This window comes from Copadichromis virginalis, linkage group LG11, assembly GCF_057382275.1.
Source record: "Copadichromis virginalis isolate Kocher_CV1m ecotype Utaka linkage group LG11, C_Virginalis_male_GT1.1, whole genome shotgun sequence".
Lineage (NCBI taxonomy): Eukaryota > Metazoa > Chordata > Actinopteri > Cichliformes > Cichlidae > Copadichromis > Copadichromis virginalis.
Genome location: NC_140628.1, coordinates 35156525 through 35172487, shown reverse-complemented (window position 1 = coordinate 35172487; position 15963 = coordinate 35156525). Strand labels below are relative to the sequence as shown.

Here is a 15963-nt window from a genome sequence, read left to right as displayed (position 1 = left end):
GTTAAATAATTTTTTTGACACATTTCATTTTATTCTCAAGAAAACTATAAATAATTTTAGTTGTTGTAATAAATCTTTTCCATCACTAGCAACATGCTGGGGAATTCTAATATTATGGTCCTTCACATCTACTGTGAGTATAACTTTAAAACTTACACACAAAGTAGTGTGCTGTTTTATATTTGATTGTGTTTTTTTAACAGTTATTGTTGCATTAATTTATAAGAATCATGTAAATATATTCAAACCACTTAAAAAAAACTAGCTGCTGTCCTTTGTAACCTTTTTTTTTTTTTTTTTTTTTTTTATCAGAAATAATCAGATTCTTAACGGGCCTTAACAAATTCAACCACAGATAACAACATATTACTCCATGTCATTATTTATTCACCAAAAATCGAGCCAACAGGCAGAAGCAGTGTAAAAGTATATTGAAAGTATTGAAATATAATAACAATATAAGTTTTGGCAGTCTGAATCATAACACCATGCCACGAAGGAAAGACATCGCCAATGATTGTGAATGATCTTCAGCAATGATTTTGTTGCTGCCCATCAATCTGGCAAGGATTATAAAACCATTTCTCAGTCTTCAATGAGAAAGATTATTCATAAATTCAAAAAATTAAAGGCTGTTTCCAATTTTGGCTGGATTGGATGACCTAGGAAAATTTAACCCAAGGTCGGAGTAGCAATGCTAAGAGAAATAGCCGAAAACCCAAGAGCCACATCTCAGACCTCACATAGCATGTTATTCATGATAGTGCAACTATCTCGAGAAAGGTGTGTGTCTTATTTGGAAGAGTTGCCAGGAGAAAACCTCGTCTCTCTAAAAATAACATGGCAGCCTGGCTTAGATTTGTAAAATTGCATCTGAACCAACCACAAGACTTTGCCAACAATGTCTTTGGACTGATCAGACCAATGTGGACATGTTTGGCCATAATGCAGAGTACCATGTGTGAAGAAAATTCACAGAATTCACCTGCTTGCTGCTACTACTGCACATTCACCTAATGTATATACTATTTATATAATGTTCTTCTTCTACCCCCCCCATTTTTGCACATGTCGAAAGGTTGCTGGTTCGAGCCCCGGCTTGGACAGTCTTGGTCGTTGTGTCCTTGGGCAAGACACGACACAAGACACTTCACCCATTGCCTACTGGTGGTGGTCAGAGGGCCCGGTGGCGCCAGTGTCCGACAGCCTCGCCTCTGTCAGTGCGCCCCAGGGCAGCTGTGGCTACAATGTAGCTTGTCATCACCAGTGTGTGAATGTGTGGATGACTGAATGTAGTGTAAAGAGCTATATAAATACAGGCCATTTACCTTTTTTTTTTTTACATTTCACTGTGTGTTATACTTGTATAACTATGCTTGTGACAAATAAAGAACCTTGAACCTTGAAAACTAAACACTGCATATTAGCGCAACCACCTCACACCAACTGTCAAACACTGTGGTGGACGGGTAATGATTTAGGCCAGCGGTCTCCAACCTTTTTTACGCCACGGACCGGTTTATGCCCGACAATATTTTCACGGACCGGCCTTTAAGGTGTCGTGGATAAATACAACAAAATAAAACTAGTACCGGTTTTTATTTATTCATAAAACACGTGAAAATACCCAGGAAAACCGAGTTAACGATAAAAACGATAACAAAATAACGCTGAAAACCGATAAAAACCCTGAAAACCATACATTTCACACCTGAGCCTCAACTCTCGCGGCCCGGTACCAAACGACTCACGGACCAGTACTGGTCCGAGGCCCGGAGGTTGGGGACCGCTGATTTAGGCTATAAAAGAAGCCCACACCAACTCAATGACTTCAATTACTTTGCAGTCATTGAGTCAACTGCAAACTCTTTATACTCTTATGTTTACTATGAATACCTCTATGTAAACTGTCTCTCACAGCTAAAGTGTGGCAGAAACAGGAAAATGATCTCAAGCACACAAGCAAAATCACAAAAAAGAATAGAATCAAGGTGTTGCAATGGCCCAATCAAAGTTCAGACTGCAACCTGATTGAAATGATTTGGATAAACCATAATAGCGTTGTACATAAATAAATGCCTGCAATCCTCAATGAACTGCAGCAACGCTATGTACTTTAAGTTATAGCAGCTAAAATTCTGACTTTTTTCTCAGAATTCAGGAAAAGAAGAGAAAAAAAAGACGTGCCCACTTTTTTTTCCAGTGGCCCTAATCCTCTTCCGTATAGAACAGACAGAAAATGTACCTTCTCTTTTTAGTTTTTTTACTTTCTTTCATACCATTATTGTAATCTTGGCTTGCAGTATAAACTGTTTCAACTTGCAGTGGAAAACCAACTATATCATATAGCTGTCAAAGTAGTGTTAAGCACTTTGAAGTATAGGTAAAGTATGTCCCCACTCAGGATAAAAATAAGTAAGCATTGGAAAAGATGCGTAGACCAGATGGGAAAAACCAGCAAACCACACCTAGCATACAACTCTTGTCTTATCCAGGACACAAAACTAGACTGATGGAGGCATCGGACTAATTTTGGGGTTCAGTATTTTGCCCAAGGACACTTGTGAAGCAGATCAGCCAGACACCTTGCAGTGACTAGCCACAGTCGCCCAGCTTGGCTTTTTCATTTTGGTACAGCAATGCAATCCTGCGATCTTCCCAGGATACAAAATGTATGCAACTGTATATGAGCTCATTAGAGATAATGATTCATAATATCAATTAGCCAGTCAGAAAAAATAGTTTCTCCACAACAGAGTCTGTGGGAGGGACATTAGACTTTAGCACCGACTAAAATTTACTAGGGAACAATAAGTCTGATGTTTACTTAATGAATATAAGTTTTGAGAACAGTATACTGCTAGAGTATCTCTGTTGTAATTAATCATGTTAATAAAAAAGATACAGTGAAAGGTTTCTGTTAGCAATGCCCTTCTATCAAATACGGTGATCTCTAGCAGAGAGGAGAGTAAATGTTTGATGGGCATTTCAGGCAGGAACTAGAGTGAGTGAGATGGAGCTGAGAGCTATTTGATCTATCTTATTTTGAGTCAGACAGTGTAGCTCACAGCTATAATGTCAGGGCAAAAGATTAGATTCCCCATCGGCTTAGCAGTATAAGCACTCGTACAGTTAAACCGTGTATTTTGGGTAAAAGTACCCACTGAAGGTGTAATTTAGTGACCTATTTGAATAGTGATTTGTTTGATGTGGTTCCATTTTTCACTTCATGATATTGCTTTACAATTACTGACTTATTTTATCTCCCACTCACAATTGATGTCTCTCAAACCAATTTCTTTATCTATGTCTTTAGAGGTTTCTTTTAGTAACTTCACTCTTAACCCTCTCAAGGCAGGCGTTGCAGATTTGCAACAGTTAAAAACTAACAACCTGATTACCCCACATACATATTTTATGAGTTTTTTTTACTCAGAAGTACCACTGCAGGACTTGGTTGTGCATTAGCAACAAAAAGTTTAATTTGAGCCTGAGAGGGTTAAATCACACATAATGACACTAGATTATCCACTTGTCTGTTATGTGAACATGCCGTGTTGTTCTGCAGTTCACTCTTAAGCATAAAAAGATTTCCATTTGCAGTAATTGCCCCGACCCCTACTATGTGCATAATTGGAAACCTGGACGTGGGGAGAGGAGCAGCAACAAGAGACAAGAACAGAACAGAGCAGGAGCATGCATGACAACAGATTTGATACTGATGATGGAACGTTATGAAACAGCACAAAAAGGAGGACCTGGAATGAAGGTGGGTTGCAAAGCAGCTTGGAGCATGCAGCAGGCTAAAGCAGCTTAAATAGAGTGTCTTTATAATAACCGTACCTGAGCCTGGATTGTCTGAACTAAAATATATTAAAATGTAATTAAAAACAATTAGGTTTTTATTTCCAGAAAATTATGTTTTCGGTTATAATGCAATATTTTTCACCTCTTTTAAAGCTTTGTTTTCTTCATTGGCGTGGTTATGCCTCCCATCTATCTCTGGGCAAAATATGTGTTTCATACACAAAATATACTTCCTATTGAAATACTTTAACTATATATCCATACTGATGATTTGTATCCATGAACACACACACACACATGAATTAGATTACTTTTTTGTGACTATTTCATGTTTTCTAATGAGGCCGAGCTGAGTGGAAAACAAGCAACACAACACATCAGGAAGAAGCTGAGAAATCTATATTTTCCTGATTTATTTTGGCCATGTCAACAGACCTGCTAACACTTTGGATCTGTAGCATTCATCAGAATGTGGGAGAAAATGGAGGTCCTGTCATTTATATTCCTGATCCTATATCCTATGTACATTTTTGGATAGTATGACATGAATTTAAAACAAAGTAGTAGTAGTTAGCATCGTCGTCTCACAGCAAGAAGGTGCTCCACCAGCCTGACCGGGCCTTACTGTGTGGAGTTTGCTTGTTCTCCTTGCGTCTGCGTGGGCTCTCTCTGTGTACCCCACTCGTCACCCAGTAACTATGGAATAGACTCTAGCCCCTGCACAGTCCTGAGCTGGAAAGTAAAATGCACGGAGGTAACAAGTTCTGTACTGAGTATTCTGTTTTTTTGTATTGCATATAAACTTGTTTAGATTGAAGATTTTAAACTAAAAATCATCTTTCAGTTCACCATGTGTCATATATTGAATATAGGGATCCAATACATCTCTCTCTGAGAAGGCAGCTTTGATAGATTGCACCCTCTGGCAGGAAGAGCTACACATTAAAGTCCAATGAAATGCAGAGTGGCAGGGGAGCCATGTTTGGCCTCATGATAGTGTTTGGCTATGATATACACTGCATTCCCTGCTTTATGCTCTGAAAGGCACTGTCAGAGAGCTCTCTTTGTTTGTCCAGTATAGGCTCATCCACACCCATAGGGGCCTGTAAGGATATAGATGACTGAGGCTGCACTGCAATTAATGAATTGTTTGTGTAAACTGTGCCTTTAACCTATATCCTTGGTTACCATAACCTTGTTCCTTCGTTTTTTTTTGCAAGAAAAACATCCTTTTGGTGGCATTTTGAGCAACGCTTGATTTGTTCAATTTTTCTTAAAACATCTGATTCGAAACCACGGGGCAAAACACTGAAAATTGCCATATTTCGAAGTACCACACAGATTCATAGTTCAGATTGATCTCATGTCACAAAAGGAGTTTTTCTTTTCCACTTCCATCCTCAGAAGTTGACATGAAATACAATGTACGGGGAGTTGTGCCTCATTGCTCTGACAGCACAGCAGTGACAAAGACACAGCGGATAAACATCCTCCCCTGCATGTCACTTCATGACAGGGTGAAGAAAAACTTTCAGGAGGACAAATTTGGCTTCATGTTCAGAAATTCACCAGATGAACCTTCTGACAACAATAAATGGACAAACATACAAATACCTAGAGTAATCAATAGTCAGCAACACAAAGAAAATATGAAAACAGAGATATTGATTACATTAGGCAAAAAGCCTGAAAGGCAGGGGAAACATGCTTTAGTTTAAAAATTCAGCAAAAGCATTTGCAGTAATACCTATGAAAGGAAGCTTAAATTTATGCTGAGGGGGAATAAAAGCACACATACAAACAAAAAACCAACAACATACACATTACTACAAAAATATTGCCACTCACTTGCGTCCCACAGTGCTCCCATTCCTATGGATGCAAGTCACCTCCCGATTCTGGTAGCCCACCTGAATGTCCCAGAAGGGACTCTCTTGCCGGTTGAGGCGGTTCCTGGTACGCTTCTTCTGGATAAGCTCCCTAGTCTCGGGATCTTTTACTCCTACCCTCTCCCGGAGCCCTTGCCCTTTGCCTTTCCTGCGTTTAACTTGGCGAGCTGTCCGAGTCTGCGGGAGGGCACAAGAGTTCCACGGTCCAACCCTGAGACTGTACATGCCCTCTGGACCTGTGCAAGGCCCTGGTTTGCAAGACTGGAACTCAGTCAGGTTGGGACAGGCAGCGCCTCCAAAAAGCGGAGGGACTAGGACACTGCGCACTCTGTTCCTGAGGCCTGTTCCACACGTTTTGGAGCAGGATGTCCATGGCGAGTACTCAGAAACCACACAATCCTGAGGGCAAGGGATCAAACATGCCTGCTCTAGACGAGGCTTGGGTTCAAAGTACTCACAGATGGCATCCTCTGCTGGAGATTCGTCTGACTTGAGTATGCAGCCCACCTCCCGGATCTGAATGCCCTCTTCGCCTCCACTGCACGTGAACTGCCGTGGGGCCCCAAAGGTCCTTGCTGATACTGGCACGCACTCATTCCAGGCACCCAGTTTCCAGTCATAAAGGTCCTTGTGCCAGTCGCACACACGGAAACAGTTTCTCTGGTTTGAGGGACGCTGTGCCTGGTCACAGTTGGTGTGAAGTGTTGTCCAGCCATCCACATGGGCACACCAGACTGCCCGGCTTTGGCTGCCACCCAGGCCGCAGTCGCTGCCCATACATCTTCCCCATGGACCTGGGAAACAAATGAACAACCTCAAATCACAATGAAGAAACATAAAACAATAATCCTTTCAGCTTTAAATGACAAGAAAAGCACTCAGGAGCATTGTATGAAAACTTGTAAGGAAATTCTAAACACAACACATCACAATACGGCTTTGAAGAAGCAGGAAATTATATTAGCAGGAATAAAAGATGCTAGTCAGATTGGAGGAAGTGAAACAAAACAGCATAATGCCACAGGCTGGACTCGATTGAAAGTGTAGAATAAACAAATAAGCCATATTTATCCTAATAATGATGAATGGAAGGCACTAATGCCACTTCATGTGTACCTTTAAAACAGAAATCCATATGGAAGCATCAGTTAATCAAATGCTTGAAACCTAATTCTAAACCAAGACTATTTCATTTTCTTTTTCTCAGCTAAGAAAAAGGCACATAATACATCTTCAAGGATGACACAGTAAATTCACAGACTCCTTTAATATGGCCCTTGATGTAAATGTGCTGAAAAGCTGTCAGCAGCTGAAGTGAGTGCAAAAATGTGTCATATTAAATAAAAATAATCCGCCGCCTTGTTTTTGCACGACACTTCGGTCAGACACAGTGATTCTTCCTGCATGGTAAAAACTGGGTGGCTGCCATTGAGGCGGGGAGGGATGATTAGGCAATGCAAACACAATGTGCAACAGTAGAGATTATAGGTGATCAAATGCAAGTGTCTGAAAGTTAATTTACAAGGGCAATGAGATATCTGTGGCGTTTATCAAAGTCTATTGGCAACCAGCAGAAATTGCCACAAACATCAATAAACATATATTTCTTGGTACACAAGAGTTTGGCAAAGTCTTCCCTTGTCCCCATTTACTTAACCCTCTCAAGGCAAGCGTTGCCGATTTGCAACAGTTAAAAACTAACAACCTTTATGAGGTTCTTTTTACTCAGAAGTACCACTGCAGGACTTGGTTGTGCATTAGCAACAAAAAGTTTAATTTGAGCCTGAGAGCGTTAATGACAGCACAGACTGAACAGACAGTACATAACAGGACTAGAGGAGGGGAGAGGTTGCTGTATATGTGGTTTAATAATTAAATATACTGCTGGTACTGACTCAGGAATACCGACATGTAACCTCAAATAAAAAGATGTTCTATATTTTTCTTATTGTCTGAAAGTTCAATTACAATGTCAAAATCATGACATGATCTTGTTAAATGATTTGTTGCAGCCTGTTTAGATTAGCCTCCTACCATTCATCAGACCCCTCTTTAAAGTTAACATAACACGCTTGGCTGCTCAAAGGTATCTTTTACAAAGAAAAGCCATTATGACAAAATATGTAAAAGTCTTTATTTGGCAGCTACAGTTACTTCTAGTTTTCTAAAAATAAGCATTTTTTCTTAAGCATGTGGCTACAATACAACCGGACCTTATCGCTAAGTGGTTTGCTGGCATGTGGTGAATAACACTGGCCTACAGTCAAACTGCTTTTGATATAAATGTAGTCAGACATTACTAATTTAGTGTTACAGCAACTGAAAATTATGCTTAAAATTTTCAGTCATTATCTGCTATTCTCTTAGTTTAAAGATCAAAAGTTATCAATCAAAACCAAAAAATGACTTAAATACATTTTGACTGTTGAATGTTGGAGAAAAAAAGGCCCAAATGGGGATATGTGTTGATTTTCAGGTGACCATTCGTCCTATAATATGCATCCAATTTTCCATTTTATATCACAATGTACTGTTCTCTTGTGATTGTTAGTGATGAAACCAACATTTTTTGGATTCTAGATCCAATCTAATCCAAAATGCTGCAGCAAGAATACTGACAGGGACTAGAAAGAGAGAGCAGATATCTCCTGTTTTGGCTTCCCTTCATTGGCTTCCTGTTAAATCCAGAATTGAATTCAAAATCCTGCTCTTCACATACAAGGTCTTAAATAATCAGGCCCCATCTTATCTTAATGACCTTGTAGTACCATATCACCCTATTAGAGCACTTCGCTCTCGCTCTGCAGGCCTACTTGTTGTTTCTAGAGTATTTAAAAGTAGAATGGGAGGGAGAGCCTTCAGTTTTCAGGCCCCTCTTCTGTGGAACCAGCTTCCAGTTTGGATTCAGGAGACAGACACTATCTCTACTTTCAAGATTAGGCTTAAAGCTTTCCTTTTTGCTAAAGCATATAGTTAGGGCTGGACCAGGTGACCCTGAATCCTCCCTTAGTTGTGCTGCAATAGACATAGGCTGCCGGGGGATTCCCATGATGCATTGAGTTTTTCCTTTCCAGTCACCTTTCTCACTCACTATGTATTAACAGACCTCTCTGCATTGAATCATATCTGTTATTAATCTCTGTCTCTCTTCCACAGCATGTCTTTTATCCTGTCTTCCTTCTCTCACCCCAACCGGTCGCAGCAGATGGCCGCCCCTCCCTGAGCCTGGTTCTGCCGGAGGTTTCTTCCTGTTAAAAGGGAGTTTTTCCTTCCCACTGTTGCCAAAGTGCTTGCTCATAGGTGGTCATATGATTGTTGGGTTTTTCTCTGTATCTATGAAGCGCCTTGAGGCGACTTATGTTGTGATTTGGCGCTATATAAATAAAATTGAATTGAATTGAATTGAATAGATAATTGATGAAACTGACATTTTGCAATGCCACAACATCCCACCTAGGCTCAACACCCTGACCTGGCTTGGACAGCTCTAATTAAATTCGGAGCAGCTGTTATTTATTTTAACTGATATAAAATAATGCTTTATTTTCTAATGTGATGTTTCATATTAAGTCTGTTCTATACCGACTGTTTCCCAATTTTTAAGATGTTGCGATTTAAAAAACTTGTTGGTAACCATAAATAGACACAAGTTTGACAATTTAGTCAAATTGAAATTGAAACACCTTGGTATTTTAATTGTCATATCTGGATTCAGCACATTTTAATCTGCATGCTTAGAGGTTAAATTGATACTGCTGATTCCTTTGCAGAGCATCTGTTAGTGTAATGCTTCAAATCCACAAGGAGCAGAAGTATCCGTCAGCATACCGAAGGTCTAGTAATGTGCTGCTTAAAACAGTCTCCAACAAAAGCACTATTTATTTCTGTTTCAAAGGTGTTGCTAAAACCTTTGAGCATTTTAAGTTTTAGCAATCAGCCCCTTTCTACTTATGGATAGTTTAATCGCATCCTTTGTCTGATCCTAAGTACTTTTGACCTTAATGGAAAACATCGTGATGAGATGGAAAGGTAAAGGACAACTGAAGGACAATTTATAGGGACTTAGGTAAAGTAGTGAAATGACGTGCTCAGAGAATCCGGCTGCACTTATAGTAAGTGGATTAATGATATGGTTGATGACACACCATTTTATTGTAGTAAGACTTTACCTAAGATCTTTGTTTGTCTTGTATAACAATAGAGACCTTAAAGGGGCTTCATAAAATGGATTTCCTGGACTCTACTAAATTAAACTGTTTAGGAACAGCATGTGCGGGTGGGTATCTCTGTCTGAGATGATCATATTAGGAATATGCCCTCTGAATATGCCTGAAACGGAGTATTTAAAGCAGTTTGAAGGCTGAGCTTTTGTCTCATGGCCTAAACTCATTATTTCAACCTTTGCCATGTTTAAATTAAATACAAGCATGCACTATTGTAATACAGGGTGGGCCATTTATATGGATACACCGTAATAACATGGGAATGGTTGGTGATATTAAAGTCCTGTTTGTGGCACATTAGTATATGTGAGGGGGCAAACTCCTCAAGATGGGTGGTGACCATGGTGGCCATTTAGAAGTCGGCCATCTTGGATACAACTTTTGTTTTTTCAATAGGAAGAGGGCCATGTGACACATCAAACTTATTGGTAATGTCACAAGAAAAACAATGGTGTGCTTGGTTTCAACATAACTTTATTTTTTCATGAGTTATTTACAAGTTTCTCTTAGTTCACAGCCATTCAAAGAGGTTAACATGAGAGGAGTGGATCGAAATTGTGTTGATGTCTGGTGAACGCAGTAACCGGGTCATTGCAGCAGATTTCAATGCAAGACACCCTACGAGACCACCCATCTCCCATGCTACAGTTAGCAAACTGCTTGCTAAGTTTCGTGAAACTGGTTCAGTGTCGATTTGCCAAAATGTGGACGCAAGAAAACTGTCACTAATGAAGAAACATCAGTGGCTGTCCTAGCTTCACTCAGCAAGAGCCCACAGCATAGCACTCGCCGCATGTCACTGGAGAGTGGCATTAGTCGAACATCCCTTCGGCAGATATTAGCTAAATGGCACCCTTACAAACTCCAGCTACTGCAGCATCTCAACAAGGATGACCCAGATCGGCGCACAGAATTTGCAGAATGAGCAAAACAAAAATTGGAACAGGACCCTCAGTTCACGCAGAAGATTTTGGGGCGACTGTGGCTCAGGGGGTTGGGAATCGCATCTGTAACCGGAAGGTCGCCGCTTCGATCCCTGGGCTCTCTGTCCTGGTCGTTGTGTCCTTGGGCAAGACACTTTACCCTACCGCCTACTGGTGTTAGCCAGAGGGGCCGATGGCGCGATATGGCAGCCTCGCCTCTGTCAGTCTGCCCCAGGGCAGCTGTGGCTACAACTGTAGCTTGCCTCCGCCAGTGTGTGAATGTGAGAGTGAATGAATAGTGGAATTGTAAAGCGCTTTGGGTGCCTTGAAAAGTGCTATATAAATCCAATCCATTATTATTTGTTCAGTGATGAGGCAAACTTTTATGTGAATGGTGAAGTTAACAAAGAAAACCACCACTATTGGTCTGACACTAACCCACATTGGATGGATCCCTCCAAGACTGTTGGAACATCAAAAGTGATGGTTTGGTGTGGTATATGGGGTACAACGATAGTGGGTCCATTCTTCATCAATGGAAACCTCAAGGCCACTGGATATTTGAAATTGCTACATGATGATGTGTTTCCCTCTTTATGCACTGAAGCTGGCACGTTCCCTGAGTTTTTCCAGCAAGATGGTGCACCACCACATTATGGGTGCCAGGTCCGAGCATTCCTAGATGAACAGTTTCCTGGAAAGTGGATTGGTCATCGTTGGCCAGTTGAATGGCCCCCAAGGTCTCCCGATCTGACCCCCTTAGACTTTTATCTTTAGGGTCATATGAAGGCAATTATCTATGGTGTGAAGATACGAGATGTGCAGCACCTGAAACTACGGATACTGGATGCCTGTGCTGGCATTTCTCTGCAGTCTTGCTATCAGTGTGTGAAGAGTGGGAGGAGAGGGTTGCATTGACAATCCAACACAATGGGTAGCACATTGAACACATTTTATAAGTGGTCAGAAACTTGTAAATAACTCATAAAAGAATAAAGTTACGTTGAAACCAAGCACACCATTGTTTTTCTTGTGACAATACCAATAAGTTTGATGTGTCACATGGCCCTCTTCCTATTGAAAAAATAAAAGTTCTATCCAAGATGGCCGACTTCTAAATGGCCACCATGGTCACCACCCATCTTGAGGAGTTTGCCCCCTCACATATACTAATGTGCCACAAACAGGACTTTAATATCACCAACCACTCCCATTTTATTACGGTGTATCCATATAAATGGCCCACCCTGTAGTATAAATATGACAGAAAATAAGGGAAAGTATACATTTAACTACAACTTGAAAAAAAACTGAATAAAGAACACAGGGTCTAATTTATGTTTCACCACAAAAAAAGCTGACATTACTAAAACCGTCTTAACCCTGTCAGCCCAACTCAGCCGGCACACCAAGGAGGCTGCAGAACACTCATCAACACAGGGTGGCTGCACTCTGACTGTGTTATCCAAAGGCTATTGATACTACAAAGGAAAAGAAATCACACTAATTGGGAAATTTCAGTTCAATCCCACATTAACCTCTCAGCTAATTGATTACTATCCGGAGCTGAGCCCGGAGCTGGACTCTTTGCAGGAGACGGGCGGTAAAGGTAAGGGCACCTCTTGCTGACCCAGATCCAGATAAAAATCCTGGCAAGCAATCAGGAGCACAGTTCCAAAAATGGAAGCCTATCATGAAGCTGCCTTGTAGTCTGGTCTTCAGTGTCAGCAGCCAATGTGCCAGACAGGAGTCATCGTGATGAAGCATACACAGGAGCCTCTAAGCATATTTGAAATGGCTGGTTTACCTCACATTGTATCAACACGCCATTTGATCAAGTGATCTCTGCCTACTGGGAATCTACAGACTCAGCTCACAACTCATTTGTAGAACTTGTGGATTTGAGAAGAAGAAGTGAAATATATTTAGGATGCCCAGTGATGAATTCTCAGTTCAATTTAATTCAATTTATATAGCACCAAATTACAACTGTTGCATCAAGGTGCTTTACACGGTAATGCATGATAAAGACCATACAATATACAGGAAAAAAAAATGGACAAGCATTTGGTGACAGTGGGAAGGAAAAACTCCCCTTTAACAGGAAGAAAGCTTCGGCAGAATCAGGCCCAGGGAGCAGCAGCCAACTGGTGTGACTGGTTGGGGTTGATGGGAGGAGAGCGAGAAAACAATAATAACTAATGATGAAATGCAGAGTGGTGCATAAACACAAAAGAAGCAGTGCATTATGGGAATCCCCCAGCACCCCAGGGCTATTTGAGTGGTTGAATTTTGACGTGATGTACATTTTTAATCGAATCCAATAATTGAAAAATGTGTACTAGAGGTTTTTGTCTTCACAATACAAACTGACAAAGACAGAGAATATTATCTTGAGAGCTGATATTCAGTTCCAAGCAGAAGAAATAAAATGTATCCAAAACCAAAAATGCAGCAGAATCAGACACATCCCACTCATATCTAATCTATCCCAGACAGAAGTTATCTCCTCTAAGACTGCTCTCTGGCACTGCCCTTCAGCACTCCTCGGGCTTAGTAATGTGGAGTTAAAGAGTGGTTAAAGGTCAAAATGCTTGGCCCTATTCAACATGATCTAAGTAGAACAGTGGCAGCCTGTAGTCTTATGTATCTTCTCAGAAGAGAAAGTTTGCTATGTCTGATCTTTACAGTTGCTTCCATGTTATGTCGCTCTGTTCAGACACAAAGCTGGAGCAAGGCCTTTTCTCCAAATGTAAATCAATGTGAAAGTTGTGTAGCTTACAGCTAACCTTTCAATATTGCTGCAGTCTGACAGGTTCATTTAACATTCTGAAAACAAAGTGTGTCTCGCCTCCATTTATCACAAAGTATTCAAAGAATTATCCATTACTGTCACTCGGCTGCACATCACACATTTGACACATGTCTGATTAGTAATCTTTTGACACAAAAAAACAGGTGTCATACAGAAAAATACAACCCACATTTGGGCAAGTCATTCAATTGTGTTACATTTATATTAATTTTCTTCTGGATTTTACTTGATATCAGAAGACAAATACACAAACACAAGCCCACATATTGATGAAACTTAACAGACGACTATGTTATAAAAGTGCATGTACAGAAGTCCCAGTTTTAGCCAAATATTCTTTTGGCTGCACATTATTGTAGATAATAGTAATGTTATTGATAACCTCATCATGTAAAATTATTCAACTTTAAGTGCTCATGTCATTAATGTGATATTTTGACTCGTGATACATCAAACAATTTTACCACTGAAAATTGTGAGATACATTTGCCACATGCAATAAACTACTGGAACAGCTACTAATGCATAATTTTGACACTTGTTGGTAGTTGTTGGATATTTATATAGGCTTAACCACCCATCCCTCATTTATAATATTTGCTTCAGAAAGCAAATTAAAAATTAATGCATGTTTGGGGTAGTGACCTCTGTCAGAGCACTAGTGTTTGAACTACATTGGCTGTCACCACTCCATAGTAAGACATGACCAACACTTTGAGAAGGTATGAATGTTGACAGAAGGGTTTTTCAGATGACCTGCAAGATTAATGTATGAGGGGAAGTGCGGTAAGAGCATAATACAGTATAACACAGGAAAATTAATTTAAGCATCATAGGAATGCTCTATGAGGTAAATGTGCTGATGCTGCGAGCCCATTAAAAAAGGACCCAAAGGCAGACTAAACAGGAAAAGTGGAAGCTAACAAAAATAAAGGACGAGTTCAAGCTAATAAATACTTACAGGAATCCCAGAAACACGAATTTTTGCACTGAGGTTAAAAAGTCCAAAACAAACACACAGTAGGGGTGTGAATACCTTTAATAAATCTGAAGATGAACTTGAGGTGGACACAGCCAGGAAAGACAGACTTACAAATATTGGAAGGGAACAAATGGACACAGGGTACGCAAAAAGACAAAGATGGGAAGTAAAACAACCAATAGTGGTAGCACATCTGTCAATCTCCCACTTCACTTTTTCTATACTGATAAACAGGATGCTGAGATACTTAAACTCAACTTGGGGCAGCAACTTGTCCCTTTTCTAGTTGTGAACCATGGCCTCAGATTTGGAGGCGCTGATTCTCATTCCCACCACTTCACACTCGGCTGTGAACATTTTAGTGCAAGCTGGAGGCCACCAACCAAATCACCTTCAAAAACGAACCAATACTGATGATTCAATGCGTGGGAAGGCAAATCAGAGTCTGCTCTATTGTGGTATTGTCTTTATGGTATGCCTGTTTATGTGTTATTACATTTAAGCCCATTCTCATTCCTGGGACATCACTTAATGTTGTTTTATCAGAGCTGCTGGAATGGATCTTTTATGGAAAAGGTGTCCTTTGTAAGCAGATTTTGATGCCTATGGTTATTGCATTGTCACATGCTACTCATCATTTTTCAGTGTGCAGTTACTGTTGTGAAGGGGGTATTTTACCTCAAACCAAAATCGTTCCATAAGCCTAACCAAGAAGTTTTTATTTTTTAAGACTGAGCAGAAGAACAAAAAACAAAAAGAAACATACAAAACACAAAATGCAAACCAGAGTTTAACACACCTGTGATTTAATCCACTGCAACCCTGCTATAACCATTTATTACAGGCACTGTAGGACTCTAAACAGTGACAATTAATATTGTAACAGCTGGTGTGTAAAGCTACACCTGGTAAGTAATAAGACGACACAGGTGTTATCTAACTGACTGCATTATAGCACGTCATAGGTTGAATTACTCTCGTTTCCGCTTCTGCTTCTTTTTTCATAATTCATGACTGAATTGACCATAGAAATTAAATTACTTCTTTTCAGAGCAACGCAGAAGCCAAGAGCACATTAATATGCAGAGAAATCAGGTACTTTGAAGATGAAAAAAAAAAATCTGAAAGTCACCAAAAAGAAGGGAAATGATCTAAAGGCACTTTTACCTAGCTTCAATCATAATGAAATTATCTATTTCCTGTAATACTCAGGGCCCCAGCAGGTCCCCCGGGAGTCCTCGGGCCTCATAATGGGATCTTTCCTCCGAGCACTATATGTGAAGTGTAATATCCTCACTGTTGGGGTGAGAGTCTGATCTCTGAC

General features: G+C 40.2%; 1 protein-coding gene across 1 annotated transcript in view; it reads right to left on the bottom strand.

Annotated features, from left to right (window-relative positions):
• Nucleotides 1-15963, bottom strand: part of thsd7ab (thrombospondin, type I, domain containing 7Ab) — a 226762-nt gene that overhangs the window by 147516 nt on the left and 63283 nt on the right. The window contains exon 2 of the mRNA XM_085472186.1: nt 5656-6490. Coding sequence (XP_085328312.1) covers nt 5656-6490 — 835 coding nt within the window. The remainder of the gene's footprint in view (nt 1-5655; nt 6491-15963) is intronic.